Raw genomic sequence first — 13848 nt, forward strand, 5'->3', positions numbered from 1 at the left:
GCTACAGCCCTGGCCGGGTCAGGGAGACTTGTTTACAGCGCTTTCAGAAGTTGTAGTGTAACGGTGACCTCACTGGGACCAGTTCAAAGCCCTGAGCATCCCAAGGTGGTAGCCTAGCTTTGAGGACACAGATCCAGTGCATGGCCCCAAATCCTTGTGTACATGGGACCTCCGACTGTGCGGCTATAGGCACTGTATCAATGATTTTCAGAGATTTTCAGACAGTCCTGGCTGGCCTGGGTCAGAGTGAGCAGTGGGCTGCTCTGGGCACTGTTTGTCGGAGGTGCAAACGCTTTGGGGGGCGCTGCGAAGGCGTTGAAGACGGGAGCGTTAGCGTTATCAGAAGTGGGAGGCTGGCTGGATTTAACCCTTTCAGGACCATGTCACCCTCCAAACTGGCTCCCTGGAGGCAAGGGAAGGATTCCACCTGCCAGGCTGCATGCATCCGGCTCGTGGTCACATTATGCAGCGAGACACAGTGCCAAGGGAAAGGTGGAGACCCAGCCAGTTGGGTACTAGCCTAGGCTGTGGGAGGCCTGGGTTCAATCCTCTGATCTGCCATGCACCTCTGGTTGCTTAACCTCTCTGTGCCTTGGTTCCCCATTGACTTAAGTGGGGATCCTAGCACTGCTCTGCCTCGCAGAGGTGCGGGAGGATCAATGCAATAAGGATGTGGGGGGGTGCTCCCATACTGTGGTAATAAGGGGCAGATCAGTACCTAGGTAGAGAGGCAATGATCCGAGCCTGGCCATTCATAGAATCATAGAATATCAGGATTGGAAGGGACCTCAGGAGGTCATCTAGTCCAACCCCCTGCTCAAAGTAGCCCCACTCCCCAATTTTTGCCCCAGATCCCTAAATGGCCCCCTCAAAGATTGAACTCCCAACCCTGGGTTCAGCAGGCCAAGGCTCAAACCAGGGAGCTATTCCACCCTTGAATAGTGAGGAAGGCAGACCTGGCCGGGGGGCAGGATGGCAGAGCCGCAGCAGCCTGCCAGTGGGTCAGACGCGGGGTACAAACGATAGCACTCCACGGAGCTGGGGGATTTCATGGGTGTTGAGCCCTCCTTTCTGAGTCGGCCAGCCCGGGCGTCGGCAATGGAGGCGTTTGGCGTGATTTAAAGCCGGGAGCGTTCTTGCAGAATCCAGTCTGTGGGAGGGGGGCGGCAGGGTGACAGGGGTACCCCCAGGGCGATCCCCGCCACCCCTGTGCCCGCAACCCGGCCGCGCGGGGGTGTGTGTGGGGGGGTGCTGGATTGTGCCGCAGCCAGCTAAGGAAAGGCCGAGCGAAGAACAAAGCCCCCTGGCTCCCCGGGCACCCAGAGACCAGCTGCCCCGGGACATTCCCGACTTTCCCGGCGCGGGCCCCCGGAGGCGTTCCGGCTCTTTCCTTGGGTGCCCTGCGCCCCAAGGCAGGAGACTCTTCAGCCAGGGTGCAGCCCGGGCTCCCGCCGGGCTGCTCGCGGTGGGAGCCGCCGGCCGGGTGCCCGGTGCCGCGGCGGGGGCTTTGCCTCGGCGGCGGCCCTTTGTCTGCCGTACCGGCGCCGGGTGTGAAAGGGGCCGCTCCGGGGCGGGAAAGGGGCGCTGCGGCTTTAAGGAGCCAGCCGCGGAGAGCGAGGGGGGCCGGCGGGGGAAGGAGGAGGGACCGCGGGCAGGGGCCTGGCCCTGGCTGGCTGGCTGCATGGATGGGGCTGCTCCCCGGGAGCCCGAGCGAGGCGCGGGGCGCCGGCTCCCAGGCGGGCTCGCTGCGGCGCCGGGCAGGGGCGGCGATGCTGCATGTCCCGCTGCAGGGCTCGGGCCGGGCGCTCAGGACGGGGCATTTGGCCAGCAGGTAACGGGGGAGCCGGGCTGGGGCTGCGGGGCTCCGCGCCCCCTGCGCATCCCGCTGCGCCCGGCCACTGCAGGAGGAGGAGGGGGGGCCCGTCCGCCAATTCGGGGTCGTGCGGGGTGACAAGGGACGGGGGGTGGCAGCGTCGGGCTGAGCTCTAGCAGGGCGGGGGGGGTTACTATGACAGCCCCCCCCCATGTGTGCGCTCCGGGGGTCGCGGCGCTGGGGGGGTGGCATGCGAGGTGTTTGCAGCTGTGCTCGGCAGGCGGGGTTGGTGCCCCCCCCCCCCATGGCCCTGTTCACTATTCTGGTTGAAACCGTGGCTCGTTGCTGAGCTGGAAGCCGGGCAGTGGCCCCTGGGGGCGCGTCCCGTTTTGTGGGGAAACGGCCGCATTTCCCCAAGTTTTTCTTCCTTTCTGATGAATTAATTTTATATTCAGCCGGGCGGAAATATTCACCCGTTGGTTTTGGCCTCGTTTGAAACCAGGCGTGTCGGGAAACAAGCAAAAAAAAAAAACCCCTCACCGGGGAGGAAGTTGCAAATATTTTCTTTGCAAAATCTGCAGAGATGCACGCACCCATCATTGCACGCCCCCGCCCCCCCATCATTGCAGCCGTGGACTCCGGGGTCTAGGCAGCCTCTCTGCCTGTTTTATGCAGCGGGCTCGATGCTTCCCTTCCCTGGGAGCGTGTTTGGGTCCGGCACGTAAGCGGTGCTTTCTTCCCCGTGCTTCCTGCGAAATGCAAGAGCTCAGCAACTTGCACGGCAAAGGTGCTGGCGGGGGGCGGATTTGAACGGGCAGGCAGAGCCCCTGGCGTGCGGCGAGCGAGCAGCGCGAATGCAGGCAGCCCGGCGTTGCAAACCGGGGGGGGCTTTGCAATTGCTGGGGAGGGGAGCGAGCTGCGTTGCTGCATGCATGTTCTGCAGGCAGAGCTGCCCCAGCCAGCTGGGCCGGGCGGGGAGGTTGGGAAAGCCCCTGCAGAGAGGGTGTGAGAGCTGCGGGTTTTAAACTGCCAATGGAGAGGCACTAGGGGAAGAGAAGGAGCCGGGTGCACTGGGCAGGGAATTGCTCCGAATCGCTCTCGGGAGAGCTTTCCGGCGACCTGGCAATCCGATCTTGCTGAGGGGTCGCTCCCTGATCCGTCTCCGGGGCAGGGGGCCGGGCCGGGCTCAGCGGCGGTTGCCCGGGATCCGCGTGGCTTTGCAAACAAAGCTGCAATTGACAGGCCACCAAACCCTGCACCCCGAAAAGCCCTGGCAGTCTGCTTCCGGCCCCTGCCTGCGAAGGGGGCTGGGAGGGTTGGGCTGAATCACATGGCCCCGAGGTCCCACCTAATCCGTCCCTCCAGGGCTGGGGCAGAATCGAGCCCTGCAGGGCTTTGTCTAGACTAGTTTGAATTCAGGAGTTAGACTTTGCCTCCTTGCCAGAGAGCGTCACCCAGTGCTTCCCAAGTGGAAATTAATGGGCACCACACCCCTCTGCTGGGATTAGAACCTGGGGCTGGCAGTTCGGTGCCGTGGTGAGAACCCGGGGCTGGCAGCTCGAGGCTAGAGCCTGGGTCAGAAGCCAGGCACTGGCCTGTTTTGGCTTGGGATGTCAGTCAGGGACCAGTGGTTTGTGGTGGGGTGAAGGCTCGCGCCTGGCAGCGGTGGCCGCAGGAGATCATACCCAGGCCCAGTCCCTGCACGCTCCCTCTGTGTGAGACTGCCCTGAGCGGAGCTGGACCGGCTCCCTGGGCAGGTTTGTTCTGGGCCCGCAGGCGGTGAGCCTGCCACATGCCTCGCCCACCTCCCACCCGCTTCCCAATCTGTGGGTGTGCCCGTACCTAAAATCCAAACCCCAGATCCTGCAGGAGTCCGCAGCGGACGCAGGTGCTAACCTGTGCTGTGCAGGGAGCAGGGGGGCACTTGACAGCCCTGACTGCACACCTGTATCCTTTAACCAGCTGGCCACTAACTTCCTGCCAATCACCAGCTCCCACCCAGCAGTCACTGGGCCCTTGCACTGCTCAGAGGGGTCCTTTCTGCCTCCCCGCGCCCCCTTGCCGAGGGTGCAGCAGGCCCTGCACTGAGCCTCTCGACAAGGGGCTAAGGAAGTGAGAGTGCTGATCACAGCTAATTCTCCAGGAGATGGGGAGGGGCTTTGAACCAAGTGCTAATGGCCTGCGAATGGTGCTTCTCACATCTGGAGGTCACTGGCCTTGGAGCCCGCCTCCTGGCAGCAGGGATTCCCACTGCGAACTGCAGCAACCCCCACCCCCGCTGAGGGGCAGCGTAACATGAAACACTTCTCTGCAGCCTGACCTGGCAGGTGGTTAAATATTTGCCCTTTGAGGCAGCCTCTGAAGGGAGGAAGTGGGCACCTGGATGGGGAAGTGGCCGCCCATGCACACAGGGGAATTCTTCTTCCCAGCCTCCAAGGGTTCGGTTTGAGCAAGGGGTCCTGGTTAGCTCTGCAGGCCCGGGTTCCCCCAGGGCTGTAGCTCTGTTTCTGGAAGGCAGGGAGGTTAAGTTCCTCTCCCCAGAGGCGTGCTTCCTTGGACACCAGGAGCAGGTGGGATTGCTCTTTGGCAGTGAAGGAATTGTCCTACATCATCAGGATTGGGGTAAGTCTAACAGACAGACCCCCTGCTCTGCCCTCCCCGGCTAGGAGCCAGCACTCCGGTTCTGAGCTCTCTCTCCAGTGCTCCTGACCCCTTTTGCTGGACAGCGAGGCTAATGGCAGGAGGGCTGCATTTGAAATTGCTGGTAGTGTGGTCGACAGAGCCATGGGCAGATCCAGGTGTGGTCGACTACAGCTCAAGCAGCTCATCATTCTGTACTCAGGCCAAAGAGCTCTCAGCCTCCGACCTAGCTGGGTCCTTGGGGCTGGAGTTCCCTTCACCAGCCAAGACCTAGAGACAAGCAGTTGGCCCATGTCCCTCTTCCTAGCCACCTCCCTGATGGCCAGTGCCTGGTCCCATTGGAGCCACGAGCAGCGTTCCCGCTTACTTCAGTAGGACACGGATGTGGTCTCAGGGAACCTTGTGTTGCACCCCCAAAGGTCACCAGAGAGGTTTGAACCCAGGTTTTTCAGCACTAACAGCACAAGCTTCTAGCCCTTGAGTTGAAGGAGTAACTCCTCTAGCTAGTAGTAGACACATATATAGACTAGCCACTAGTTGTGTTGCTCCCGGAAACAGGATAGGGTTTTGTGTGTCTAATAATAACAAATAACAATGGGTCCCTTGTCTGACCCCCACCATCAGACCATCCCATGGGGGAGGCTCATGTTGCTATCCCCCTTTTACAGCAGAGGAAGACTGAGGCCCATAAAAACCGAGTGACTTGACCAGAGCTAGGAACAGAGCCCTGGCCTCCTGGCCATGGAGGGGCCCTGCTCTACCCACTACGCAGCACCCTCTCTCACACAGGAATGTTGACACCTGCAATGGCCAGCCTTGCCGAATGTCCCTGCTGCAGACTGGCGCTCCCAGCCTGCCGTCTCTGCTCTGCCACAGACTCCCTGGGCTATGTCAGAGCCCTTCCCCGTGCCTCAGTTTCCCCCACTGTGACGTGGGGATAAGGACACTCTTGAGGTGTGAGGTTAAGTGGCGCCAAACTGTTTCTGGATGGAGCTACACGTGGGTCAGCCTCATGGCTCCTTGGGAACGTGAGTTAGTAGAAGACAAAGATCCTGCGCTCGGTTCTGATTTAACTCCATACCTGCCCTATGCTGAGAGTCGGGCTGCTCCTGCCCCAAGCACGTGCCCAGAGACCCCCAGCTGGGGTGACTCAGCTACTTGGGGGTCTGTGACCTTGTCAGTTCACTCCGGCTGGGGGCTGTGTGCGTGCAGCCCTCTGGCAGCACAGTCTTCCTGTTCTCCCCTCTCCAGAGCTGCTTTGCTTGGCCCACGTCCGACGGCAATTACAGTCTCAACAAGTCGGAGGCAGCGGCTGCAGCGTAGCTGAATGGCTCCTCGTTAGACCGTGCGGGGGTAACCCTCTGGACAGGCAGGATGAGGTCTGCAGTTGGCCGTCCCTGTCTTGAAGCCCTGGGTTTTCCCTTTAATTGGGTGAAGTTCGATGTCTGATACTCCTGTGAGAGCCGGGCTAGCTGGGCAGGTTCCTTCCCAGTGCCCTGACGGTGCACGCAGACCCTGGCCTGCAGCACACATGGGAATCTCCTCGGAACAACCGCCACCGTTCACCTGTGCTCTCCCGGTACTTACCCGCAGTCCCCCTTCTATCCTAGCCCTGGGCTCCCCACACGCACAGCTCTGCCAGTTCCCCTCAGTCCTGATCTGCCTGCACCCCTTCTCTTTTCCTCGCCCTGGGCCTGCTCGCTGCACCGGGTTCTACTGTTTGCCTCCAAGCAACCTGCCCATCCTGATCTGCTATGTCTAGTCTTCCCTAGCAGAGACAGATGTGGGCATGCGGGGAAGGAGCCAAAAGGCGCGCAGCTGGGGCGTGGATGCTCGCTCCGCCTCAGCCCCGTCGGGAGGTTTGGTAACTTGGCCACCCGCCATCCTGCTAAGGGGAGTCTGACAGGGTGGGGTTGTTCTAGTCCGCACCTGAAAGCTGTCTCATTCTTGTACCACCGGATGGCACTCCCCCGCCAGAGCACTGTGGGTGGGGGCAGGGGAAGGAGAACCCCCAGGAGCTGCCAGGCCGGTGTGCCCACCTGGATTTCCTGAGTAGCCGTCACGTGCTTGGTGCTGCATGAGACACAGACATCGGCACAGTCCCTGCCTGGAGAGCCATGCTGGGAGCCAGGCGAGGCGCTTTCATCCCACCCCCCCATCTCAGTCTGACATTGTCATGCCATGGGGGGAGGTGGACTGCAGCCGGGGGCAGGGTCTGCAGGCATGTATGGCCATGGCATACTTTGAGAGACGGCAGGACCCGGTGCTGGGGGTTGGCACAGGTACGGGTGTGAAGAGGGGACGTGTCAGGCTGACGGCCTCAGCAGAGAAGGGGGCGTGCGTTGGGAGACAGGAACCCATGCACAGGTGAGGCAGCGCGGATCGGACAGGTGGGCAGAGGAGGCCTGCGGCTCGGCAGGGAGCGTGGCAGTGGCTGTGTGCTGCCAGCCAACCCCTGAGGGTCTGACCCCTGGGAGGAGAGCCTGCCTCTGCTCCCAGGCCGGTCTGACGCCTGCAGTATAGGAGCAATCCTGGGATGTGCTGGGTACCCAGAGCACCCAGCACCTCAGACGCTGCTCTGACAGAAGAGATCGGGGGGGGGGGCATTGTTATTCTCATCCCCCTATTTAAGGTGGGAGGGAAACTGAGGTACAGAGGGGGGATGTGACTTGCCCAAAGTGATGTGTACGTGGCAATGCCAGGAATAGAACCCGGGAGTCTCCGGGAATTTGGATGGGAAACGGAGCAGGAGCCACTGGGGTGCTGCGGGACTTGGGCTGTGGGCTGGGTTGTTGCGGGGGGGAGCTAAGCTGCTGTTCAGGTGAGCGACGGGATGGTCCCATGGCTGGGTCACTGCACCCAGGATTAGGAGACCTGGGTTCTGTTCTGGGTCTGTGCAGCGCCCAGAACCGTGAGGGCCTCATCCAGGACCTGACCCACTCACTGTGCCCTCAGGACAGTCCCTTGGTCGTGGATGATAATCCGGCTCTGCCCTGGAGTAGACCCCGGGCTCGAGAGGTACCATGTGCTGGGCGCTGTGGGTGGTGGTCTAATGCCCTGCGACTCTTGAGCACCTTCTAGCTAAGGGCTTCCTGGTCTGGGAGGAGGGACTGCTCCTGCCCGATGGCGAAGGCAACCACAGGCTCACAGTACCAGGGAAGGGGCTGAGCCGAGTGCCCTGCTCTGACCATTAGATGCCACCCCCACCTCCAGATCCTGGTTGCCTCCACCCTGGTGCCTTCTGCGAGGTGCTAGAGAAGCTTTCACTGGGGTACATGGGTGCCAGGCACTATGCCAGGTTGGGCCCCTAGTTAGTATGTAAGGGCCAGAGCAGCAGCAGCTCCCCCTGCCAGTTCGCACAGCGTCTAGCCTCTCACCCCCCGATCGCAAAGGCCTGGGGTCTCCCTCTGCCTATGGCCTGTGCAGCTCTTTGACTTGGGGACCGGGGCAGGACTCGTCCCGTGGGCTCTTAGGCTGAGATTTTTCTTATCCTATCAATGGGAATGGGAAGGGGGGTTCACGTCCACTCAGCCCCGTTGCTGCAGACAAAGGTGTATGACTATAGTCCATTTCGAGAGCTGATGGAGATCCGATTGCAGGGAGTTCCACAGGCTGATGGTGTGTGCCAGGAAGTATCTCCAAGCGGCCTGTGCGGCTGGGCTGGCCATTGCTGGGAGCTCCAGTGACAGGGAGTCTGCACTCAATGACATGCATGTCCTCTGTCGGAACGACCTCCTCTTGGGCTTGCTGATGGTGATCGGATGGGAGCTAGAGGAGCTGAGCACAAGTCCTACTGTCTGACGGCCGGGCCTGGTCTCTCCCTCACGCACAGGCCCGGGGGGGGAGTCTGCGGAGTTGTTTTAACACTGCCTGCGCAGGGGACGTTTCGCTACCCGGGAAGTGGCTGTTTGGATGCACCTGACCTGCCCATGCCACTCTCCTGTTGGAATGAGTCAGAGACTGGTAGATTACTAGGAAGCCAACCCACGCCCTGTGTGCTGGACTGGCCATCGGACTCCTATCCTGCGGAGAATGCGTGGAGAGTCACTTAATTGCTCTGTGCCTCAGTTTCCCATCTGCCCAATGAGGCTAGTAGCCCTACCCCTGCCTCCCAGGGGTGTGTGAGGATCAAGACATGACAGGTGGTGATGAAGAGGGCTGGATGAGAGCTGGGGCTGGTGGTCGACTTTTCATGGGACTGCTTGAGGACAGGGAGGCGCCCACCAATGCGTTCATCTCTCTGTATATCACTCCCATTCACATCAGTCAGCAGAGAGCCTTCCAGGGTAGACAAGCCCTGAATTTCTGAGCAACCATAAAGAAGTGAAACGGGGACAGACCTGTTCCCCATCACCCCCTTTTGCAGGTTACTTTTAAGTCAGTGCAGAAGATTGCATTGCAAATGGAAATTCTCCTTTACCTCAGGCAGGAGAACTGAGCTCTGCCTGCGGTGGTCGTAACACACCGGTTTGAATGCTGGCACGTGCTCCTCAAACCAGATCTTGATAACATATCGATTGCTTGTGGATTTTCAAAGGAGACCATTTATCCAGGTTTGTCCTGGACCAAGACCCCTTTGCGATGGGCGCTGTACGTTATCCATTAGGTGTATTGTGGTAGCATCAAGGAGCCCCAGTTGTAGACTTGAGCCCCATTGTGCTAGGTGCTGTGCATACACGTCTAGGCACGTCAAATATTTGTTGTTTCCTTTAGAAATAGGAAGGCGTTGTGCAGGAGGAGGAGCTGCTCCGTATTCATTATGAAGCTGTTTTCACTTCTGGGCAGGGGAGCAGTTGTGAATTCACTGGATTTTCTGCCAATTCTGTTTGTCAAAGATTAGGCTGAATAGTTGCGGCAAATTTCTGTGGGTTCTTCACCAAGGGTTTAGAATCGTCCTCCTTATTGTTGTCAGACTGGCCCCCTCAGTCACACTGGGATCATTTCTGTTTCCTGTCTGGATGGCTGACAGTTTGTAACTAGGTGGAGTATAATAACCCCTAGCTCTTACTTAGCACTTTCATCAGTAGTTCTCAGAGTGCTCCGCAAAGGAGGTCAGAATCAATATCCCCATTTTACAGATGGGGAAACTGAGGCACAGGGAGGGGGAATGATGACAAAATCCCCAGCAGGCCAGTGGCAGAGCTGGGAATAGGACCCAGGTCTGCTGAGAATAATAAATATCAAGGAACACTCTTTCCACAAATCATATGGCTCAGATTTGTGATAGTTTCAGGGCTCAGGAGGATGGTCTGGTGGTTAGGGCCCTACCCTATGACTTAGGAGACCTGCATTGAATTCCCTGCTCTGCAGCCTTCCTGTGTGACCTTGGGAGAGTCACTGAATTGCTCTGTGCCTCAGTTTCCCATCTGCCCAATGAGGCTAGTAGCCCTACCCCTGCCTCCCAGGGGTGTGTGTGGATCAAGACATGACAGGTGGTGATGAAGAGGGCTGGATGAGAGCTGGGGCTGGTGGTCGACTTTTCATGGGACTGCTTGAGGACAGGGAGGCACCCACCAATCGCAGCGAAGCGACTGTGCCATTTCCGTTTCCATAAATGCCAGCAAATGGGCTGTTGTGCCACCTGGCTGGCTCCTGCTGGCCGAGCCTGCAGGGTGAGATTGGATTTCCTGCTACGGCTCCTACCCCCGCTGAACTAGGAGTCTGTATGGGAAAGGTTCAGCCATCCAGAAAGCTTCCCTCGTTGCCTTTGAGAGTATCTAACATCACCGCGCCCTGCCCGGGCTACGCTGACTAAGGCGTGCCCGGGGTGACAGTTCCCCACCGTGCAGAAGGGACCCCTCTTATGCCCCACTGCTTCCCCCAGGATTAATATGACCCTGAGGACTTTCACCCACCAAATACTGTGGCAACACGTCCTCCGCGTGCCAGAGGCACTTAAGGATAGTGACCCCATGTCCCAGCGCAGCCCTGCTCCCTGGGGTCAGATGCCATTCCCAGAGGGTTTGCCGAGAGCTCCCCAGGGGCCCCATGCATTTGCTGCCCTCTAACCGCTAGGCGTCGGGTGTCCGCTCCCCAGCCCCCACCAGCCTTCGTTGTTTCTCAACCAATCTGCCCCTGCCCCCACCAATTAATTCCCAGCAAACTCACGGCTCAGCAATGCAGCCTGTCTCCTCTGCCGCAAATCCTTCTTTCCATAGGGTTCAGCTTGTTCCCCTGCCGCCGGCTGGCTGAGCACAGCAGCCCCGCTCACGCCGAGCCGTTCCAAACCACAGTCACGTGATGAGGCAGACAGCGGCCTTCCCTCACTGGAGTTGCTCTGAGGTCGAGGGGAAGGATGGGAGCAGGGAAGTTTGTGTGTTTGGGGGAGGAATATTAAATCCGAGAGGAATGTCTGTCCTGCACACATGGTCCAGATCTCTCCCTTCCCATCCCTACCGCTGGCTCCCCCGCATCCCCGCGGAACATCATCTGCATCGCCAGGGGCTCAGCGCAGCACTTGCTGCTAGGGGCTTAAAACAACGCTGCCGTGTTTGGGGCATCAAAACGAAGGTTTAGCCAGAGTTTAAACCCAGCCACAGCTATTGATGGCCTGGGCTCAGCAAAGCTACTGCCGTGCTCTCGTGGCCGACACGTCCCGTGTTTCCAGCTGCCGGAGGAAGACACGAGGGTGTCACCTCTCCTCGCTGCTGCAGCAGCCCCGAAAGGGATGGAGGGTTGCCTGGGCTAAAGGGGGCTGAATCGGGAAGTTAACGCTAGAGGCACAGGGCCTGAACCCCCGCTGAGCTGCGTCGTGTCTCGGACACGGTCGTGTTACGATGCCAGCACGGAAGAGCAGCTAATGCAGGGCATTTGGTGCCTCCCCTTGGATTTGAGACCAGCCCCCGAGGGAGCGTTCGGAGTCTGATCAAGGGACAGAGCTGACCAGGAACGGAGAGCGTATTCTGTCCATAGGGCATAAAGGCAGGGTGGTGGGACAGACCTGGGGTCACTAGGTACTCGGCTTCTGCCGCCATGGGGTGATCCTGATATCTAGTGCTGTTCATCCCAAAGCCAATCAGTATCATCATCCCCGCTTCACAGAGGGGGAAACTGAGGTACAGAGACTTGCCCAAGGTCTCCAGCAGAGCCAGGAATAGAACCTATGTTTCCTGAATTACAGTCTGGGGTTCTAGCCACTAGGCCATGCTGCCTTCCCGAACAGCTCTAAGCCATCTGCCACTAATGCAAGCTTATTTCCTCTCCTGTGTTCTCCAGTGTCTCACCCATCTAGGCTGAAGTGCCCCCAGCAATGGGGCTCCCACCAGGAAAGTATCCCATAGTCCTGGAGAGCTCAGACTGCTAGGCAGCCTATGGCTTCCCTTTCTCTGTTGCATCCCAGCCACACTAGTTAGACCCCTCGGAGTGCCCTAAATCATTGTCGCCTTCCTTGATATTCCACAGGGTGTCTGCACTGGGCAGCCTGGCATCTGGGCTGAGCCCAGGCCAACTGACCACACAGTAACATCTGGGTCACAGCTGTATCCCTCCTCCCAGTGCCAAGGGACCTCCGTACAGCAGGCTGCCCCAGATGGAGGAGGGGCATGGGCATGCATCCACTCATGGGCCTGGTACGCCAGGGAGGCACTGAGGATGTCGACTGCCCCCAGCCCTTGTCTTGAAGCAGGAGGAGACAGGCAGCGCCGGGGAAACTGCAAACCTCCAAATGCACTTGAACCATATGTGCCTGTGGCCCCTGGTCACCTGACTAGCGGGGGGGCAGGGATGCAGCTGCGTGCCTCACTGCAATCAGGGCGGTATGCCAACCGGGGGAGGAGGGAGCTCAGGGCCACTGGATCAGGAGACCTGGGTTCTATTCCCAGCTGTGCCATTGACCAGCTTTGGGCAAGTCATTCCCATGTGCCTCAGTTTCCCCATCTGTACCATGATGCTGTCTTCCGCGTGAGATGTTGGCTTCCCTTGGGAACGGCTCCGATGTCTGTGGCTGAAAGCCTGTATCAGTGCTACGAGTCAATACCCTGCCAGCAGGATACGCGGGGGCATCTGCCCTGTGTGACTCCAGCACATGCCACCTGCTTTTCCCTACTGCGGTGGCGAAGGCTGTCGCTGGAAGCAGACTCATTTAGCTGTTCTCAATAACCCGACCAGAGAAGCTGCATTGGAGTCATGTCTGCCACTTTCCTTAGTTAGGGTATTTTCCCCCTTCCGGCTCATTACTGCAGGGCTTGTTGGCCAACTGGGGGCGCTGCGCCCTGGACTGTTAATGTGGAGGGGGAGGGAGCAGAAGCCTTGGGCCAATCAGTTCTGTTCCATTAGCCCCACTGGCTACACCCGTGCAGGGTTGGCTTGCAAGAAAGGCAGCCCACAGCAGCTGGGTCCTGGCTGGAGAGCTGAGCCCAAGGCAGGCAGAGGGCTGGGGCAGACTCCCAGTTGGCAGGCCTGCACAGAACAGAGCAGGGCATGACCCAAAGCAGGGAAGGGCTGGGAAGCTGTGCCCAGCATGGATGGCGGAGGGTTGACAGACTGGGGGGCAGATGCCATTCCCAGAGGGTTTGCCAAGAGCTCCCCAGGGGCCCCATGCATTTGCTGCCCTCTCACCGCTAGGCGTCGGGTGTCCGCTCCCCAGCCCTTCCCTGGGGCGGAGAACGGGGCAGGGCTGGGAGACTCCTCATAAACCAGCCCTCGAGAACGGCTGCTGCTGGACTTTGCTCGCTGCCGTTGTGTAAGGAAGGGCAGACAAGCTACGCTGCACTCATGCCAGCCTGGGTGAGTGCCCTTTAGGGATGGCTGTGCTGGGGACGGAGGGTGCGCTGTTCAAACACACCGTGCTCTCCTGCCCGTTGGGGGAGTGGGTGTGCTCCGAGTTGGCTCTGGGGTGGCCCCCCGGCTGGCTCAGCAGCACAGTGTGACCCTTGGCACCACCTCTGCCACTCAAGGCACAGGAGTAACTCTGTTCCCTGTTGAGTGTAGTAGGCTGTTATCCTTTGGGGCCCCAGCCCCTAGAGGGGAATATTGCACACTGCGAGCATGTGCCCGTTCACGTTCCACCAGCGTGGATGGGCTTTAAAGGGCCCGATCATGCAGATTGCTGAATATCTCCGGTTCTGCAGCGGAAACGGGGCGGGAGGGGGGGCTCTCCGCACCTCCCAGGGTAGCTTGCAAATCTCTCCAGCCCCCCCCCTGCCTCTTTACGCCCGTCTGGCTTGGTTCTCCCCCGGGTGACACTGCGCTCCTTGTCTCTCGCCCCTTTCCCCTCTCACCCCATCCATCTGTCTCGTTCCTCCCACCAAGCAGAGAAGGGAGTGGCTGGGCTGGGAGCCAATTGTCGGTGTTGGTGCTCTTCCCTCTCCATGTGCTCCAGCAGTTGTCAGGGCAGATACAAACAGTGCAGTGTTCCAGGAGCCACAGCGGAGCTGGCTGCTTTGACAGTCCCTCTT

General features: G+C 59.5%; 1 protein-coding gene across 7 annotated transcripts in view; it reads left to right on the forward strand.

Annotated features, from left to right (window-relative positions):
* Window positions 1-13848, forward strand: part of NAV1 (neuron navigator 1) — a 292762-nt gene that overhangs the window by 239113 nt on the left and 39801 nt on the right. Inside the window, exon 1 of one of the 7 annotated variants that reach the window (XM_073319530.1) lies at window positions 1661-1831. The exons of the other annotated variants lie outside the window; for them this stretch is intronic. Coding sequence (XP_073175631.1) covers window positions 1686-1831 — 146 coding nt within the window. The 5' untranslated portion in view covers window positions 1661-1685. Of the gene's footprint in view, window positions 1-1660; window positions 1832-13848 lie in introns of those variants that run through there. 7 annotated transcript variants of the gene reach the window in all.

Source organism: Lepidochelys kempii, chromosome 21 (assembly GCF_965140265.1).
Source record: "Lepidochelys kempii isolate rLepKem1 chromosome 21, rLepKem1.hap2, whole genome shotgun sequence".
NCBI lineage: Eukaryota > Metazoa > Chordata > Testudines > Cheloniidae > Lepidochelys > Lepidochelys kempii.